This window comes from Hordeum vulgare, chromosome 2H (genome assembly GCF_904849725.1).
Source record: "Hordeum vulgare subsp. vulgare chromosome 2H, MorexV3_pseudomolecules_assembly, whole genome shotgun sequence".
Classification (NCBI taxonomy): Eukaryota; Viridiplantae; Streptophyta; class Magnoliopsida; order Poales; family Poaceae; genus Hordeum; species Hordeum vulgare.
The window spans coordinates 295237616-295256401 of NC_058519.1; the positions used below are offsets into that span (position 1 = coordinate 295237616).

Sequence of the window (18786 nt, forward strand, 5' to 3'; positions counted from 1 at the left end):
TTCGTCATTGGTCTGTTTCTCAGCTTGATGTTAAGAATGTCTTTCTTAATGGTGAGTTGTGTGAGGAGGTTTATGTGCAGCGACCACCCGGGTATTATGTTCCTGATGGCATTCGTCGCTCTCTTTATGGCCTTAAGCAAGCCCCTCGCACCTGGTTTGAGCGTTTTGCCTCCATGATGACCGCCGCTGGTTTTTCAGCGAGTGCTCATGATCCGGCGTTGTTTGTCCACCTTTCAACTCGTGGCCGGACTCTTCTTCTTCTATATGTTGATGACATGATCATCACTGGCGATGACCCCGAGTACATTGCCTTCGTCAAGGCCCGTCTCAGTGAGTAGTTTCTTATGTCCGATCTTGGTCCTCTTCGTTACTTTCTTGGGATTGAGGTTTCCTCCACCCCTGATGGCTTTTTTAATTCCCAAGAGAAGTATATCCAGGATCTTCTTACTCGTGCGGCTCTTAGTGATGAGCGCACTGTTGAGACTCCTATGGAGCTCAATGTTCACCTTCATGCTTCTGATGGTGAGCCCTTGTCTGATCCAACACGTTATCATCATCTTGTTGGGAGTCTTGTCTATCTCGCGGTTACTCGTCCGGATATCTCCTATATTGTCCATATCTTGAGTCAGTTTGTTTCTTCTCCCATTTCAGTACACTATAGTCACCTTCGTGTTCTACGATATCTTCGTGGCACGATCTCTCACCGTCTCTTCTTTCCCCGCTCCAACTTGTTACAGCTCCAGGCCTATTCGGATGCTACGTGGGCTAGTGATCCTACTGATCGCCGTTCACTTTCTGCTTACAGTGTGTTTCTTGGTGGTTCTCTCATTGTCTGGAAGACGAAGAAATAGACTGCAGTTTCCCGTTCGAGTGGAGAGGCTGAGTTGCGAGCTATGTCTCTTCTGACGACAGAGGTGACTTGGTTACGATGGTTACTCGAGGATTTTGATGTTTCTGTTACTACACCTACCACCCTCTTGTCAGACAGTACAGGTGCTATCAGTATTGCGCGGGATCCCGTGAAGCATGAGCTTACCAAGCATATTGGTGTTGATGCTTCTTATGTGCGTGCTACTGTGCAGGATCATGTTGTTGCTCTTCAGTATGTGCCTTCTGAGTTACAACTAGCAGAATTCTTCACAAAGGCACAGACTAGAACACAACATGGATTTCACCTTTCCAAACTCAGTGTTGTGGATCCAACATGAGTTTAGGGGGGAGGGGGGTGTTAAGAGTTATATCAGTGATGTCTTTTGGTCTTTTCCATTCTAGTCTCTTGACATCCTTTTGTAGCCTTTTGGCATCCCCATGTATGTGTATATATGTTGGCTTTGGCCTCCTAATAATATAAGTTGCCATACCTAACACATGTCACTATTATTATGCAACGAACTAAACTTTTCACATGCCCCAGTAAATGTAGTAATTCCAAATAACATAAGAGTTTGCCATAAATCAGCAAAAGTAGTCGTGTTACATACCTGGCCAAGGACCGTGATGATTAATGAATCTCCAATGGAGAACCACTCATCACTGATCCCGAACTGCCTATTAAGCCCAGTGACAAGAAGAACCTGGAGGACATACAACACACCAAAGGTTTTAACTTGGAAGGATGCAAAATAACTGCCGCTGCACTGAAATAAAAGCAACATGAATACCTGTGTCATTCCAAGGGCTGAACCTATGATGGTTGTCACAAGAAATATTTTCCTCAGATGAACCGCCTTCAGAAAGTGGTTATAAATTCCGACTCCGAGCAAGGATGCAATGGAAGTAACTAGTTTTACACGTCCTAGGAACTCTGGAGTGAATCCAAGCTTATTTGTGCTGAGATCAATAATAAGGGAGCATGAAAGATCAATCAACCAAGAAACATTACAAATCCTCTATTCTTATATAGCTACAACCCACTAGCTAATTTTCTCTCATGCAACAATGCCACATCATCAAATCATGCATGAACTCATAAGTTACTTTTTCCATTAATCTCTTCATGCGAGCAAGCCTTTGTCGGGGAGTGATCGGGGAAGAGTCGAGTACAAGAGGAAGGTGGAAGGAAGAAAGCGCCAGAAGCGCCAGGTGCGAAGATAGACCATCAAAGAACTCCACAGCAGAGCAAAAAAGAGAAAGGCAAGGCTCGCAAAGAACAAAACATACCACCTCTTGCATTATTTTTTCCCAGGGAATTAAGTCATGTAAGAAATTTTTATATTTGTTTTTGCATTAATTTTAGTCTTCTACCACTTATTCATACATTTTTGAACAAGGTTCCCGCCGCAACGAGCGCGGCATCGTCTAGTATAAACAGTAATCATGGATTTTGAAATACATAATGGAAAGTTATGCATACACTAACCAGCCTGCTAAAATGCAACCCAGATATAATCATATAACTGTTAGAGTATATATAATATAGCCATGTACCCCTTTGTATTTATCCCATTGTATAAGGGGTTCTCTACATATAGTCCACACCTGTACATGTATATATATCGGCCTATGGTCTCATGGGAATACAAGTTGCATATTCCTAACATGGTATTAGAGCCTAGGTTCTTTTTTTTTGCACGCGCAACTCGTGCTTTTCCCGATCCAATCTTCTCTTCCCGAGTTCTGCTCGATCTCGTGCCCGAGTCCCGCTGGAACTCGAGCTCTCGTCATAAGGTGATCCTCCCGTCGCCACACCGCCCTCGTCTGGATCAGCTCCCGTCGTGCCGCTGCTGATTCTGCTCTGGATCCGCTCCCGTCGGGGCCTTGTCTGCTGCTGGTTCTGCCGATCACGCTCAGTCAGCTCCCGTCGCGTTTCGCTGGCAGTCAGCTCCTGTCGCGCAGCCGCCGGCAGTTGTTCTGGATCCGCTGCTTCGTCTGCTGCTGGTTCCGCCAGATCTCGTGGATCACGCCCCACCAGATCTCGTGGATCAGGCCCTCCCGTCATGCAGCCGCCGGCTCGTGGATCACGCCCCACCAGATCTCGTGGATCAGGCCCTCCCGTCACGCAGCCGCCGGCAGTTCATCTGGATCCTGCTGCCTTGTCTGCTGGTGGTTCTACCAGATCTCGTGGTTTCCTGGTCAAAGCTAGATCCCGTGACTCTCTGTTGGCTGCTGCTGTTGAGGGATGATTGACTAAAAAAAATGCCTGGTGCATCAGGCTACGTTGTTGTTCCTCGTTGTCCGATGATTTTTGATCACGCATTCGTCTATGGGGCGTTCTTTCTGGCGAGGTCCGTTGTCCGCCACGTCCAGTTCCTCCTGTGGCCCCCACTCCGCCGACGCCACCGGTTCTTCCTGCGGATGCTAATCAAGCTGGGAAGGATGCAGCTAAGCTTGCTGATGAGGCCGTTGTTCGTACTTATGATGAGCAGGTTTGATTTATGAGGAGGCTCTTCAGGCGTATCATGGTGCTCTGTCTGTTTACACCCAGTGGCTTGACGATGATGCTCGTGCTGCAGCTGTTCTCACTGCTAGTGTTCTGCCCCAGTTTGCCTCTGAGTTTCTGGGCCTTCCTACTATCTTTGAGATGTGGACCCGTCTTCGTCAGCGTTATGAGCCCTGTGGTGATGCCTTATAGGCTTATACCTCTCTGTGGTTCGTCAGGAGCATGCTCATCAGCAGGGTGACTCCACTGTTGATGATTTCTATGCATAGAGTTCTGCTATCTGGCGCCAGCTCGATTCTCTCCGCAGTGCTGGTTGTCGTACTTGCCCATGTTGCCAGGCTGTACAGGCCAATTTGGAGTTTCATCGTGTCTACGAGTTTTTGTCTCGGCTCCGTAAGGAGTTTGAGCCCCGGCGTGCTCAGTTGTTTGCTCGTGGCCGTATTTCTCTCATGGAGGCACTTTCTGAGATTCCTGCTGAGGAGACTCGCTTGCGTGGTGCTGGTTTACTAGAGATTCCCTCTGAGCTCACTGCTCGAGCACCTGCTACACCACATGTTGCACCGACTTCGTCTCGCCCGAGTGCTCCGCCGCTCTTGTCCACTCCTCCTGGCGGCTCGGGCCGCCCCCGTCCACATTGCGGCTACTGCAACCTGGATGGTCATGTGCTACCGGAAAAAGAAACACCTGCGTCACGCGCAATCATCATCTTCAGGGACTTCGTCTACTACCTCGACATCTTCAACCACCGCTTTGACCGAGCAGGATATTCTGAGACTTAAGCGTCTGCTCGCTGCTTTAGGTTATTCCTCGACGGATACTGCTGGTTCTGTGACTGATGCTTCTCGCACTAAGCAACCACCTTCTACACAGTCAGGCACATCCCCATGGGTTCTGGACTCTGGAGCTTCTTTTCATATGTCTTCTCATTCTTCCACTCTGTCCTCTCTTCGATCGCTTGATTCTCCTGTTCATGTCCTCACTGCTGATGGTACTCCTCTTTTTGGCGTTAGTAGAGGCCATCTTACCACTCCTTATTCTGTCCCTGATGTTGCTCATGTTCCTTGACTTACCATGAATCTGTTTTCTGCTGGCCAACTTACTGATTCTGGTTGTCGCGTCATCCTTGACGTTGACTCTTGTTCTGTCCAGGATCGTCGCACGCACACTCTGGTTGGGGCTGGCCCTCACCGTCGTGATTCTCAGGGTCTTTCGGAGTTAGACTGGCTTCATGTTCCTTCCGCTGCCACCACTATCGCCAGTTCCTCCGCTTCTGTCGCCTCTGCTACCGGTTCCTTCCAGCAGTGGCATCATCGACTAGGTCATCTTTGTAGTTCTCGTTTGTCGTCTTTAGTTCGTCGACGTCTTCTGGGGTCTGTCTCAGGAGATGTCTCTTTAGAATGTCAAGGTTGTCGTCTTGGCAAGCAGATTCAGTTACCATATTCGCATAGTGAGTCAGTGTCTAAGCGTCCTTTTGATTTAGTCCATTCTGATGTATGGGGTCCGGCTCCCATCGCTTCGAAAGGGGGTCATAAATACTATATTATTTTCATAGATGATTTCTCTGGTTACACATGGCTTTATTTCATGACTTCTCGTAGTGAAACGTTTTGCTGCCATGGTTCACACTCAGTTCTCTTCGGCCATTCATGTGTTTCGTGCTGACTACGCTGGCGAGTATATTTCTAAGATGTTGCGGGATGTTCTTGCTGAGCAAGGGACTCTTTCTCAGTTCTCTTGTCCTGGTGCTCACGCTCAGAATGGCGTGGCTGAGCGAAAGCATCGTCATCTTCTTGAGACGGCTCGTGCATTGATGATTGTTGCCTCTCTCCCACCTCATTTTTGGGTTGAGGCCGTCTCCACCTCCACCTATCTCATCAATCTACAACCTTCCAATGCTCTACAGGGTGGTGTTCCTTTCGAGTGTCTTTTTGATTGTTGTCCTGATTATTCGATGCTTCGCTTGTTTGGTTGTGTTTGTTATGTGCTTCTTACCCCTCGCGAACGCACCAAACTGACCGCTCAGTCTGTTGAGTATGTCTTCTTAAGCTATAGTGATGAGCATAAGGGCTATCGTTGTTGGGATCCTATCGGTCGTCGGATGTGTATCTCTCGGGATGTGATTTTTGATGAGTCTCGTCCCTTCTACCCACGCCCATCTTCCTCAACCTTTTCAGCGGAGGATATCTCTTTCCTCACTTTTCCTGATACACCTCTCACCCTCATCGAGCCTTTGTCTATTCGTTCTACTACCTCTGCTTCTCCACCTCTTGTCAATCTGCCACCACCATCTCCCCCGGTTTCCTCCCCTAGCATGTCATCGGATTCTGCACCTTCATCTCCGGTGACTTCTTCGTCTTCATCCCCCAATTCTACCTTGGCGATCCCTCCTTGCATTGTTCCATCTTTTCCTCAGTGTTACACTCGTCGTTCATATCATGTGGATTCCTCTGCAGATGCCTCTGCAGATGTGTCGTCATCCTCATCTAAGCCTCCCTATGCCTTGCGTTCTCGCCCTCGTCCGCCTGTTGATCGCCTTGGATTTCCCACCGCTGGTGCTGCAGTTCTTGAGCCGACTTCCTATCGTCAGGTTGTTGTTCATCCTGAATGGCAGTTTGCGATGGCAGAGGAGATTGCTGCTCTTGAACGCACTGGTACATGGGATCTTGTTTTCCTTCCCCCTGGTGTCCGTCCCATCACTTGTAAGTGGGTCTGCAAGGTTAAGACTCACTCTGATGGTTCTCTTGAGCGTTATAAAGCTCGTCTTGTGGCTCGTGGCTTTCAGCAGGAGCATGGTCGTGATTACGACGAGACTTTTGCTCCTGTGGCCCATATGACTACTATTCGTACACTTCTTGTCGTGGCCTCTACACGCCACTGGTCTGTATCTCAGCTTGATGTTAAGAATGCCTTTATTAATGGTGAGCTGCGTGAGGAGGTGTACATGCAGCCACCACCTGGGTATTCTGTTCCTGATGGCATGGTATGTCATCTTCGTCGCTCTCTCTATGGTCTTAAGCAAGCCCCCCGCGCCTGGTTTGAGCGATTTGCTTTTGTAATAACTGCTGCTGGTTTTTCAGCCATTGCTCATGATCCAGCATTATTTGTCCATCTTTCTCCTCGTGGTCGTACTCTTCTTCTTCTCTATGTTGATGACATGATCATCACTGGTGATGACCCCCGAGTATATTGCCTTTGTAAAGGCCCGTCTTAGTGAGCAGTTTCTTATGTCTGATCTTGTACCTCTTCGTTACTTTCTTGGGATTGAAGTCTCTTCTACCTCTGATGGCTTTTTTATATCCCAGGAAAAGTATATCCAGGATCTTCTTGCTCGTGTTGCTCTTACTGACGAGCGCATTGTTGAGACTCCCATGGAGCTCAATGTTCACCTTCGTGATATTGATGGTGACCCCCTGCCTGACCCGACGCGTTATCGTCGTCTTGTTGGTAGTCTTGTCTATCTAGTTGTCACTCGTCCGGATATCTCTTATCCGGTTCATATTCTGAGTCAGTTTGTCTCTGCTCCCACCTCGGTTCACTATAGTCACCTCCTTCGTGTTCTCCGATATCTTCGAGGCACGATCTCTCACCGTCTATTCTTTCCTCGCTCCAGTTCTTTACAGCTTCAAGCCTATTCGGATGCTACGTGGGCTAGTGATCCTTCAGATCGCCGTTCACTTTCTGCTTACTGTGTTTTTCTTGGTGGTTCTCTCATTGCCTGGAAGACGAAGAAACAGACCGCGGTACAGACCGCGGTTTTACGTTTGAGTGCAGAGGCTGAGTTGCGAGCGATGGCTCTTTTGACGGCAGAGGTGACTTGGTTACGGTGGTTACTTCAGGATTTTGATGTTTCTGTCACTACACCTACTATGCTCTTATCTGACAGTACAGGTGCTATCAGCATTGCGCGTGATCCTGTGAAGCATGAGCTCACCAAGCACATTGGTGTTGATGCTTTTTATGTGCGTGCTGGTGTGCAGGATCAGGTTATTGCTCTTCAGTATGTGCCTTCCGAGTTATAGTTGGCGGATTTCCTGACGAAGGCCCAGACTAGAGTGCAACATGGCTTGTATCTCTCCAAACTCAGTGTTGTTCAACCACCATGAGTTAGAGCGGGGGGTGTTATAGTATATATAATATAGCCATGTACCCCTTTGTATTTATCCCATTGTATAAGGGGTTCTCTGCATATAGTCCACACCTGTACATGTATATGTATCGGCCCTATGGCCTCATGGGAATACAAGTTGCATATTCCTAACAATAACAACGTAGAGCTTACTAAGATCACCAATTTCTTGTGGCAATTACTCTAGTTGATGTTTTGTTGTACCTCAAACGTCAAACCTATGTAATCAAATTGATCCAATTAAGGGTGAGCTAGAGGAAGGATCCAGCAACCTGCTGTAATTTATATTTCATAGAACTGTTGTACTGCATTTAAAAGTAGCTCCCGTACAACAGTAAACAATAATCATGTACGCCATCAGATATACTGTAATTGCAAACTGATGTGAAATTGTGGCAACCTGATACATACATGAAGAAAAACATGGCAGACTCTGAGTGTGGTGTTGCTTGCCAGAGGAATATAAACAAGGTCGGCAAGAAAATGTTAGGTTGCTTTACAGAAGTCCATAGCTGTTTGATGTGCTGTATCGAGCTCTCAATGAATCCTGAACCAGAGACTGACATAGCATGTTCTCCAGGAATCAGGCGATGTTCATTTACAAGAACTGCAACAGCAGATGTCATCAATGGTAAAAATGCCGTAACACCAAAGACAAATCTGTGTTTACAGAAATATTTTCATCAGTGTACTGCACTAGAGAACATGTGGAGCTTCAGTAGGTTACAGGAAGCTATGTGACGAACCTTACTCCATATGCATCCACAAGCGAACCACTGAAATATGCGCTCACAATTCCACCAAATGCCGAGGACCCCCAACATAGAGACTGGAGAGATCCAGATGTACTTTGTGATTCTCCACGAGCTCTCTCAACTACCATAGAATCTACGACCTGCATTATTTTTTTTATTTTTTTAATCCAGCATCGCTGGCATTCATTGATAATAGCAGGAAGCAACGGAAAACAACAAGGTGGTGAAGGTCCTAGGACCAAAAGATCCAAAGATCAAAGAAAAAGAAAAAATAGCAGCCCTAAAAAGCTGTAGCCCAACACTCCAAACAAACCACACTAAAAAACAGCGCAGTTCCGACTCCGACAGTGAACAATGGTGGAAAACAAGGCGAGGTTGGTGTCACTACGGGTCACCGAACGAACCGCCTGTCACGCGTCATCGTATACCACCGGTCCCCCGCCGCGGCTTCGACTTCACAGCAACAGATAGTCGAGGCACACTCAGGACACGCCGGAGAAGAAGAGACGGCTACCAGGACCAAGGCCACGCCTCCGATATTGCTCATCGCCGTCATCGTTGCCACAGAAGCCACCGTGCACGTCCAGTCGTAGGAAGCACCAAAGGGTTCAAAGTCTTCAAGACAGTGCCCTAAAGAGGGGAACAAATTTGAAGATGCCGCCACCGCCCGACCCTACAACAGTATCTGGGCTTTCACCCGAAGGACTTGATCCAGAAGAACTGGCTGTGAGATTCCCAACAACGCCTCCAAGGAGGATAGGGACGCTCGCCACTCCCGCGCAGCAGGCCGAGGTCAACCCGTACCTCCATTGGACCGCGCACCCACCACATAGCGAGCACGCCAACGCTGTGCAGGGCCACCAGCAAGGCTTCCGACGATGGGCCTGCAGAGACCAGATCGGGTCATAGAGACCAGATCGGGTCCTGCACCCCGCATCCCGCTCCAGCCAGAGCCTCCCTGCTCCAACAAGCAGCAACCGGTCACTACCAGCAGCCGGCAGTGCCCCTCCCGGGCCGCCAGCACCGGTAGACCTGGTAGACCCAGGCCTTCCTGCACCAAACTGCCCCCTCGTGCCCCCGACGCGCCTGCAAAACCTCCCTGCAGCGCGGCCTCGCTCGCCGCAGCCCTTACGTGTCGCCCCGCTCCCTCCAGCGTTGGACCCCGCACCCCCTAGTCGCCGCCGCGCAACCACCCTGCTCGGAGCCACCAGGTCGCAACCACCCTGCTCGGAGCCACCAGGTCCGCAGCCTCCCCGACACAGCCTTGTTGCGCCGCCGTACGCGCGCCTCCACGCGCTCAAGCACAGCCACCCCGACCCATGCACGCGCCAGATCGGACTGGATCTAGGCCAGCCGTACATCAACCAGCGTCCCCACAAAGCACCCTCCGCCATCGCCGCCAGGGCCACCCCCCGCCGCCCAACACGCAGGCCATCGCTGCCCTGGCCTCATGCCGTGACGGCGCCTCTTCTGACAGCCGCCACAGGCCGACGGCCTGCCTCCCCGCCAGATCCAGGCGCGAGGGTCCCGGAGCCGTCACCTTGCAGGCAGTCGTTGGACAACCTCCGCGAAGGAGGTGCACGTCGCCCCCGTCGAGTCCTGGGGCCGCTGCCCCTGCCAACCAGTGCTAGCGCGCTCGAGCTCCCGCAGAAGTGAACGGCCCGCGCCACACCAGCTCGAAACGGGAGGAGAGAAAGCGTCCCGCCGCCGCCAAGCCGCGGAGGCTTTGCCCGGCGACTCCTGCCGGCGGCGGCGAGGGGTAGGGGCGCGATGGGTGTGACCTAGCAGAGGCGGCTAGGTTTCGCCCCTGGTCGCCCACGGGAGCGACAGTGGAGCGACCCGTGCTGCTCTATCCTTTCGAGGATACTGGCCGACCTACATTATTTTCACATGTGTGTTGAAACAAATCTAGGAAGCAACAATATATTTAAATAATAGTAATCTTGTCCTAATTTAGCTCAAGGAGAATAAGGCAAAGATTTGTGTGTCTTCAGAGCTGTGGCTCAGCGTCTTCAACCCAGATGTAGAACTGTGCCAGCAGTTTGAAGTGGGGTAAGCAAATCTCTGTGTCTTCGTCATGCAGCGGGTTCTATTTCCTTGTAACTCTTTGCTTATTGTATTCCTCTGAGTTCCGGACAATTTACCCTTTCATTTCTCTGTGATTGATGCGAAGACTTTTCAGTACTTTGATTCTCTTCCGCTGCTTACATTTTCACTAAGTGGTTTACTCTATGAAAACTTTTTCTGTGCTTAGACTGTTAGATTTACTCGCTTCTTAACCTATTTGTATATTGTTTCTGTGATAGCATGTTTTCTATTGTTTTGTTTACCTTGTAATTCTGTTGCATGTCCTCTAGCTTTTCTAGTTCTACTAGATTGCCTCTGAACTGCTTTAGTACTTCTATTTACCATAGTATTTCATGTTTTAGAAGAATTTGTTATAATGTCCCCCCCCCCCCTCCTCTCTGGTCGATAATTTTGCTCCTACATTAAGGATTGTTGATGCCTATCAATAACTTCAATAATTTTTAATAGCTTCAAGGAGGCAGTCCCAACATGTTGTAAGATAAGGTCTACAGATAGGCATGTACTCTGTATATAAATTTGGAACTCTAGAGGAAAGTACTTGATGTGAACCAATCATGATTTCTAGCAAGTTGATGTTATTAGTGTCTTCCTTTCTATATGATGGAAGGTGATCCCAATGACACAAGCGGGAGCAATGATCTTTACTAAAGTTCAGGTATGGAGCACACAGCACTTAAATGAATGCTACAGACTGTCAAATAAAATACGTCACTTGAAGTTAACACTCGATCTGAAAGTCGGAAAAGATAACTTTCTTGCAGAATACTTAGCTCATACTTACAACATCTGAGAAGGCAACTGAAAGTGATCCAAGAAGAATAGAGAATCCTGCACCATATTTACTGTTCACTACTGTAGCCATCAAACTCCATGAAAGTGTTCCAAGAAATCCTGACAGAATAAGATACGATCTTCTTCGATACCCATATAGTGGAATAGAATCACTGGAAGGCAAGAGCAGCGGAGTCAGTGCCATCAAATGCACATATACATACATCAGAAAGGAATGTATGGGGAACTTTCATGAGACCTGATAAAGCCATAGATTGGCTTGATCAACCAGGGCAAGGATGAGAAGCCAGATATAACTGCAGTCTATATAACATAAACCATATTAGTCACTTATTAACATCAGTTACAAGGTAAATTATCACATGCATGTATCAAGACCAAATCTCTAAATATCAGGACCACAAAGACAATGGAGGGAAAAAGACCAGGTACCTCAGCTGGATCAAGGTGAAGATCGTCTTTCAAGTAAAAGCTCACAGCAAGTCGGGCAAGGCCTAAGACTCCTTGCACAAAATATACAATGGCAACTGCCATATTATCAGAAGATAGGTCCACCCCGAATGCCGTGAAGTATCCTGACTTGCTCTTGCGTACATCATCTGTACTAGATTGCTTCTTATGCCATCCCTCCAAGTATCTCTTACTTGTATCAGCTTTAGTATATCCCACATGATGTCTAGGCACAATATTTCCTATAGTAGGCACCATGACGGAAATGAGTATGCCAGTAAGCAGGTAAATTCTTCATGTTGTATTAATGTCGTCCAATTTTGCAGAATATTTTGGTTGACGTAATGGAAATATCATGGGGAAAATGTGGGGAAAGAGAGAATGCGGAAGAAAGGTTAAAAGGGGTGGCGTTGTAACAGATTCAGTATGCAAGTTGTCTGGGCCGTATATAGACAGGTGCGACAGGAGCAATTGCACAGGGTCCTAAAACCCTTGGTGCCCCAGATTTTTAAACTGTACTAGTAATTATTAAAATCAAAGGATTGGAGACTAATGATCGGTTCAAAACTAAAGAGAAAAGGAGTCCAAGCCAGCGACAGAGGCATTTCTATCTATAGGAATTCCACTAGTGATTGGAGACTAATGATCGGTTAACATGGTTTGTTGTTAAACCATGGATTTGATTTACCAAATCCATCATATTATATACTCTTTGGGAACAACTCCAAACTCACGGCTCAACTCACATCTCTCCCATCTGCCTTCGTCTTCCTCTTCCCTCTAAATTTTTTTCTCACATACCCTCACAAGGAAACTCCCAAATGACAGGCAGATAAACGGTCCACACACTTTTTCTAGTGCCTAGCGGCAAATCACCACAATTAAATCGTTGCAAATTTAGTTCTCGCCTCCTCTCTTGATTCTCCTTCGAGGGCTTTACATATTAGATGTTTTTCTACTGATTCTTCCATTCAAGCGTTCCCTTCAAAACATGAAAAAAAATACACTACCGCTATGATTAATGAAAAAAATCGCATTTTTATACATGGGGCCTAAATTGCAGTTTTGCACTGAGCACCGAATTTCTAGGTACATCCTGCAAGTTGTACAACTAAATGTGGCACAAAGTAGAAACGTTGGACAAACCTAGGCATAGGTGTATGTCTATTATTTGTGTTTTCTGCAGAAACATTGTGAGAAGATGCACCATGGACACACAAGCGAACATAAAAGCACCTAATATCCATTCTACTTCATCCTTTCATGTTGTAAGTTCAAATACAGAACAATATAATATACAACCTTGAGAAAGATGAGACTTACGTGTGGAGGATGGTAATACTATGTTCTTATGATTTCTACTTGCGAAAATGCTACACACGTGGGAACCTTTCCTTGAACAGGTCTATGGAGCTAGTGTAGTACTAGCATTGTCTAAGGTGGGGAGATGTCCCACCTAATCGCTAGCGCCTTTCTGGCCTGACATGGAGTACAGACTAGACTGACTACCAAAAGATCCGTCTTCAGGGTAATGTTTAAAACACTACTTCATAACCGGGGTGAAAACACTTGTTCTGGCCTTAATTGGTTGGGCTCAACAACAACAACTTCCGTCGTCACCTTGTTGAAAGAGTTGTCTCCTTGCTGATGTGATGATCTTTGGTGGCCGGCCTCGGCAATCAGGATGAAAATCCTTGTCTTGATCGTCTTTGACCGAACTGGCGACGGCAGCGTGAGGGCGCTTATTCCTTATTGAAGGCGTCGTTGTGGAAAAAGTCCGACTTAGTTGAAGGTGTTTTTTTGTATCTTGTAATGGTTCAACCATGGTTTAACTTTCTTTTCAATAATCAATAAGAATGGATGTGTGCATCACGTTTAACCTTTTTTTCAAAAGAAAAAAACGTTATGCTTCCACTTAAGAAACACATGGCGAAATATTCGGCTCTCAATTTTCAACTAGTAGAAACCAAAGTATCGACGATTGCACATCACGGAATCAAAGCACGATTAACTGCAGCACTGAAAACTGTCATTACGCTGTCCTATAAACATCAGTGTCTTTCTCAAATAAGTGATAGCCAATGCAGCACGTGTACAAAAAAGCTTAACAAGACAATACAACACATGAAAATAAATAAGAAGTTTATTCTGTAACAAATCACATGGAGCAAATTGGTAAGCTTAAGATACTAAAAGTGGCCTATTGGAAACATAGTAATTTCCAAGCTGTAGTACAAAATAGTGATGATTATTGCGCACACGAGGCCAGGGGAGATGACGAAGCCTCGCATACAGAACTTCAGTACAAACATGGCAACTATTCTGTCACTGCTGCCTAGTGATACACATTGCACATGATAGCTTTCCCCTTTCGATTCCTCCCTTTCTGACATGCTCTTTGACTATGCTCCTCCTACACATTAGGGCAACTCCAACGATGTAAGAGCATATTTCTCCATGTGTGGTTTTGGTAATTGATGACAGTCCCTATGGACTAATGGTTGCCTTGAGTTATATTTAAAGGATTTATCCATAGGCACTTCTGAAGTTCATCTGTTGGTTTCAAGGAGTTTATACGATGACCAAGGTGGCATTTAAGGTTTTATCGAAAGATTGGTCATGTGAGAGTTGAGCTTATTGCAAGCATATCTTGAAGAAGAAGATTGTGTGAGCATTCATGTTTACCTTCAAGACATCATCTTTATGAAGAGAGAAGATAAGATACAAGGTTGATCAACACACAAAACGTACAAGATGTACCGAGAGGGATCAAGTGATCCCATGGTATGGTAAGCATTGTCCATTACGCTTTGTGTACCAACCCATGTGTCGGTGCACTAAAGGATGGGTCAATTAGTACCCCTGACTTGTGCACGGGCAGTGATAGCCCTCGGCGGGCCTCGCCAGGGACCACGAGAGGCAGAGGCGAACCCCACAAGTGCCTCTTAGGGTGACAGCAAGGTGCCAACCCCGGCAAGCCCCTTTTGCCGGGGGAGGCTGGCAAAGGACCAGCAGATCCAGAACGGGGGCTACCAGAGCCCCGGCAAGACGATCCTGACAAGAGCACCCTCCCAGAAGCTCGCGCCAAGATACCTTGAAGGCCCCCAAAGCCTCAAGACCGAGGACCAGAAGCAAGGCCCGGGCAAGTCCCTTTGTCGGGAGGAAAGCAGCAGGTGTTGGCTTTTGATCCCTAGATTAGATCACCCAGAATTAACAACGTACGTGTACGTGCTAAGCTAGCACACAGCCAGGCAGTTGGATGGATTATCCCAACTCATGTGTACGTGGAGCTGGCTTGGGCAACGACTTCGGATCAATCTCTCCTGGACTCACGTAACTAGGCGATAGAGAAAAACTGAACGACGTATCGCTATAGGTTCGTATCGAACCTGATATTGCTTTTATCTTTTTCTTGGTGTTACAAGCACCATCCCTAGGGTGCCTTTTATACACATCCACAAGGGACTATGGAAATAGACTAGGACTAGGTATCCTAATACTACTAGGATTCAGTTTGGCTTTTTTTCCTAATCCTATGTGTACAGGGCAACGTGATTAACTCACATTCACCCCCTAATCACGATGTCCTTACTTCCGACCTGGGTCCCAAACACGATTGCTGCTTCTCATAACTGTTATCATCGGCATGGCCTTTGCCGTCCCTTGCAGCATTTCATGGACCGTTTTTATTGTCGTCAGCTCGTCCGTAGCTTGATGACAACACTCCTTTTTGGTCGTGTCTTCAATCTTCACCTCTTCTATGGTGCTTTGTAGACTGTCCTTCGGATCATCGAGGGCACATCTTTCGAACCTGAGCGTGACCATACTTTGGTCTAACTTTGAATTCCAAGCTCTTGGCGCTTGCATCAACCCGTAAAGTGCCTTCTTGAGCTTGTCAACTTCCGCTTGTTCGTCTTTCTTCTCGTAGCTGAGGGGTTGTTCTACGTATACTTCTTCTGTGAGCTCGCCGTTGAGGAAAGCGGATTTAACATCCATATGATGAACCTTCCAATCCTCTTGTGCTCGAACAGACATAGTCCGGAGTACTCGAGCGTAACTGGCTTTGTGTCCTTGTAGACTTTCTTGAGCGTCTTATAGCGACGAGGCCCTGAGGAGTTCGTTGTAGCTTGCGAAGGAGGTGACACAAATTGTGTCGATGTTGATGCACTTGAGGAAGATGGCTGAGTCCCGAGCGTGTCATCGACATCCACATCGTCGGCGTAGTCGTCGTGATCATGACCATCATCTTGATTGTCGTCATCACTATGTGCCTCGTTGTTGATGTTGTCGTCGAGATCTCCACCCGTATCGTGCGCTTCGTTGTCGCTATCTCCTTGCGACCTATGCACGTCGTCGTCGGTGTCGGCACCATGATGATCACTACCATTGTGGTCACCTTGGTTGGGCGTCTTACCAACCACCTGGACATCCTCCCCTGCATCATCATCAGTTGAAAATTCAACCGTGAATATGTTACTGTTTAGAGCATCGTCGGCTGCGGCGCTCCAATTCCACGCTTGGTTTTCTTCAAACACGACGTCACGTGAAATCCGTAGACGCTTGGTTTGTGGATCGTAGAAGCGGTATGCCTTGGTGCCGGAACTCCTCTCGTATCCGATGAACACCATCTTGGTGCTACGATCGGCAAGCTTTGAGAGATGCGGCTCCGCCGTCTTCACATGTGCCACGCACCCGAACGTCCTTAGATGAGACACATTCGGCTTACGTCCGTAAATTGCTTCATACGGAGTCTTGCCGATCACCGCCTTCGTTGGAGGCCGCTTGAGAAGATAGACCGCCGTCGAGACAGCTTCTCCCCAAAAAGTCCCCGGTAGGTTCTTGCTCTTGAGTAAACTCCTTGCCATTTCAACAACGGTTCGATTGCGCCTTTCAACGACCCTGTTCTGCTGCGGCGTGTAAGGTGCCGTGAGGAACCTTTTTATGCCAATCTTCTCGCAGTAGTCGTTGAACTCGTTCGACGTAAACTCTCCGCCGTGATTTGTCCGTAGAGCGCGAACCTTCAACTTGTGTTCCATCTTCGTTGCAACCTTCAGCTTCTTGAACGCTTCAAACGCCTCATCTTTAGATCGTAGGAGAACGACCCACATATATCTCGAGTAGTCGTCTACCACGAGGAAGAAATACTTCTTTCCCGCGTGAGTTGCCGGGGTGATAGGGCCACATAGATCACCATGGAGCAACTCGAGTGCATCTTTTGCACGATAGGTAGACTGAGCAGGGAACGGCCTGCGGTGCTGTTTTCCAACCAAGCACCCGTCACATACTCGATCAACATGGTCGATAAATGGCATCCCGGATACCATCTCCATCTTTGACATCTTCTTCAAGGCGTAGAAGTTAACGTGTCCAAATCTAGCATGCCATAACCACGAATCATCATCACTCTTGGCGAGCCAACACTCCGGTTGAGATTGATCAAGGTTAAGGATATAGAGCTTGTTCCGTGTGCGAGTAACACAAGCTAGCACGTTTCGGAATTTGTCGAAGATCGTCATCACTCCGTTCTCGATATCCACCTTGCATCCATTCTCGTCAAGCTTCCCAATAGAGATGATGTTGTTGCGAAGCCGTGGGATGTAGTATGCGATGTTCGCCTGTGAGACCCTCGAAGAGGACAGATCCTTGCCCACAAATCTCCACATTTGAACCATCACCAAACTTTACCGAGCCTTCAACATCATATTCCAGCTCGAGAAATTTCTCCTTGCATCCCGTCATGTGGTTACTGGCACCCGTGTCGAGATACCACGACACATTGTGATCCCCGGATAACTTAGGTGTCACATTCTTCTCATGAAGTAGCACCTTCCGGCTTGGTTTCACAACCACCGTTTCAGCGAGATCACAAACTTCAGCCATCAGAAGACCTGGACCTTCGTCTTCCTGCTTTGCCAAATTTGCCTTGATCTCCCGCTTGTCAGGCTCCGGACAATTATTTGCAAAGTGACCCATCTCGTTGCAGTTATAGCACTTGACCTCGGACATATCCAAGTTCCGTTGCTTCCGCCCTTTAGATCGGTCTGCCTTACCACGACCTTGTGGCTTGCCTTTTCCTTTGCCTTCTCCGGTTTGTCCGTCGCGCGTTCCGTTGCTTGAGCCTTCGTTGCCATCACGCCTTCCTTTGCTACTTGGGGACTCCCAATCTACGCGCGAGTACATGAGTTGGTCACTACCTCCTCCGTTACCTTTCCGACAGCCACGAGCATTCTCTTCCCATGTCCGCAAGCGTCCGATTGCCTCCGTTATGGTCATGTCGTCGATGTCGTAAAGCTGCTCAAGCGTGTCGATGATGTACGTGAATTTATCAGTCACTAAACTGAAAAATTTCTCCACAATCTCGGGCTCCTCGAGCTTTGCACCAAGCGCGCGGATCTCTCCCACCAAAGTTAAGACGCATGGCATAGTCGTTCACCGATTCAGTTTCCTCCGTCTGCAACTTGTGAAATTGACGCTTCAGCACTTGTGCCCGAGCCTTGGTGACACGATCTTCTCCAATCCTCATCTCCTTGAGTGCGTTCCACGCCTCTCTTGCCGTCTCGAACTCCGCCAATGTCATCAGCACGGAATCCAGCACGGACTGGGCTATGGCGGCCATGGCACCTTCGTCGCGCTCCTCGTCGACGTCGTCTTCCGTGATTGCCTGCCACACTCGAAGGGACCGAAGAATAATCTTCATCTTCACCGTCCACACGCCGTAGTTGGCGTCGGTGAGCATCGGGTACTGGACGGGGATGTTGCGATGCGCCTGGACGTTGGCGCCGCCCATCCCTCCACCACTGGTTGCTGACTTGCCACCCTTCTTCACCTTGTCGTCATTCTTGTTCGCCTTGGGACCGCCTTTGCCGGACTTGACCGACTCAGCGTCGCTGTCCGTCATCGTAGATCATCGAGGCTCTGATACCAATTATTGGCTTTTGATCCCTAGATTAGATCACCCAGAATCAACAATGTACGTGTACGTGCTAAGCTAGCACACAACCAGGCAGTTGGATGGATTATCCCAACTCATGTGTACGTGGAGCTGGCTTGGGCAACGACTTCGGATCAATCTCTCCTAGACTCACGTAACTAGGCGATAGAGAAAAACTGAATGACGTATCGCTACAGGTTCGTATCGAACCTGATATTGCTTTGATCTTTTTCTTGGTGTTACAAGCACCATCCCTAGGGTGCCT

General features: G+C 47.9%; 1 protein-coding gene across 1 annotated transcript in view; it reads right to left on the reverse strand.

The window, feature by feature from the left end:
- The window catches only part of LOC123426122 (folate-biopterin transporter 1, chloroplastic-like), a 62973-nt gene that overhangs the window by 9585 nt on the left and 34602 nt on the right, over positions 1-18786 (reverse strand). The window contains exons 2-8 of the mRNA XM_045109906.1: positions 11573-11832; positions 11379-11443; positions 11130-11292; positions 8252-8400; positions 7917-8165; positions 1662-1830; positions 1482-1574 (exon numbers count right to left, since the gene is read on the reverse strand). Of these exons, the coding sequence (XP_044965841.1) occupies positions 1482-1574; positions 1662-1830; positions 7917-8165; positions 8252-8400; positions 11130-11292; positions 11379-11443; positions 11573-11832 (1148 nt within the window). The remainder of the gene's footprint in view (positions 1-1481; positions 1575-1661; positions 1831-7916; positions 8166-8251; positions 8401-11129; positions 11293-11378; positions 11444-11572; positions 11833-18786) is intronic.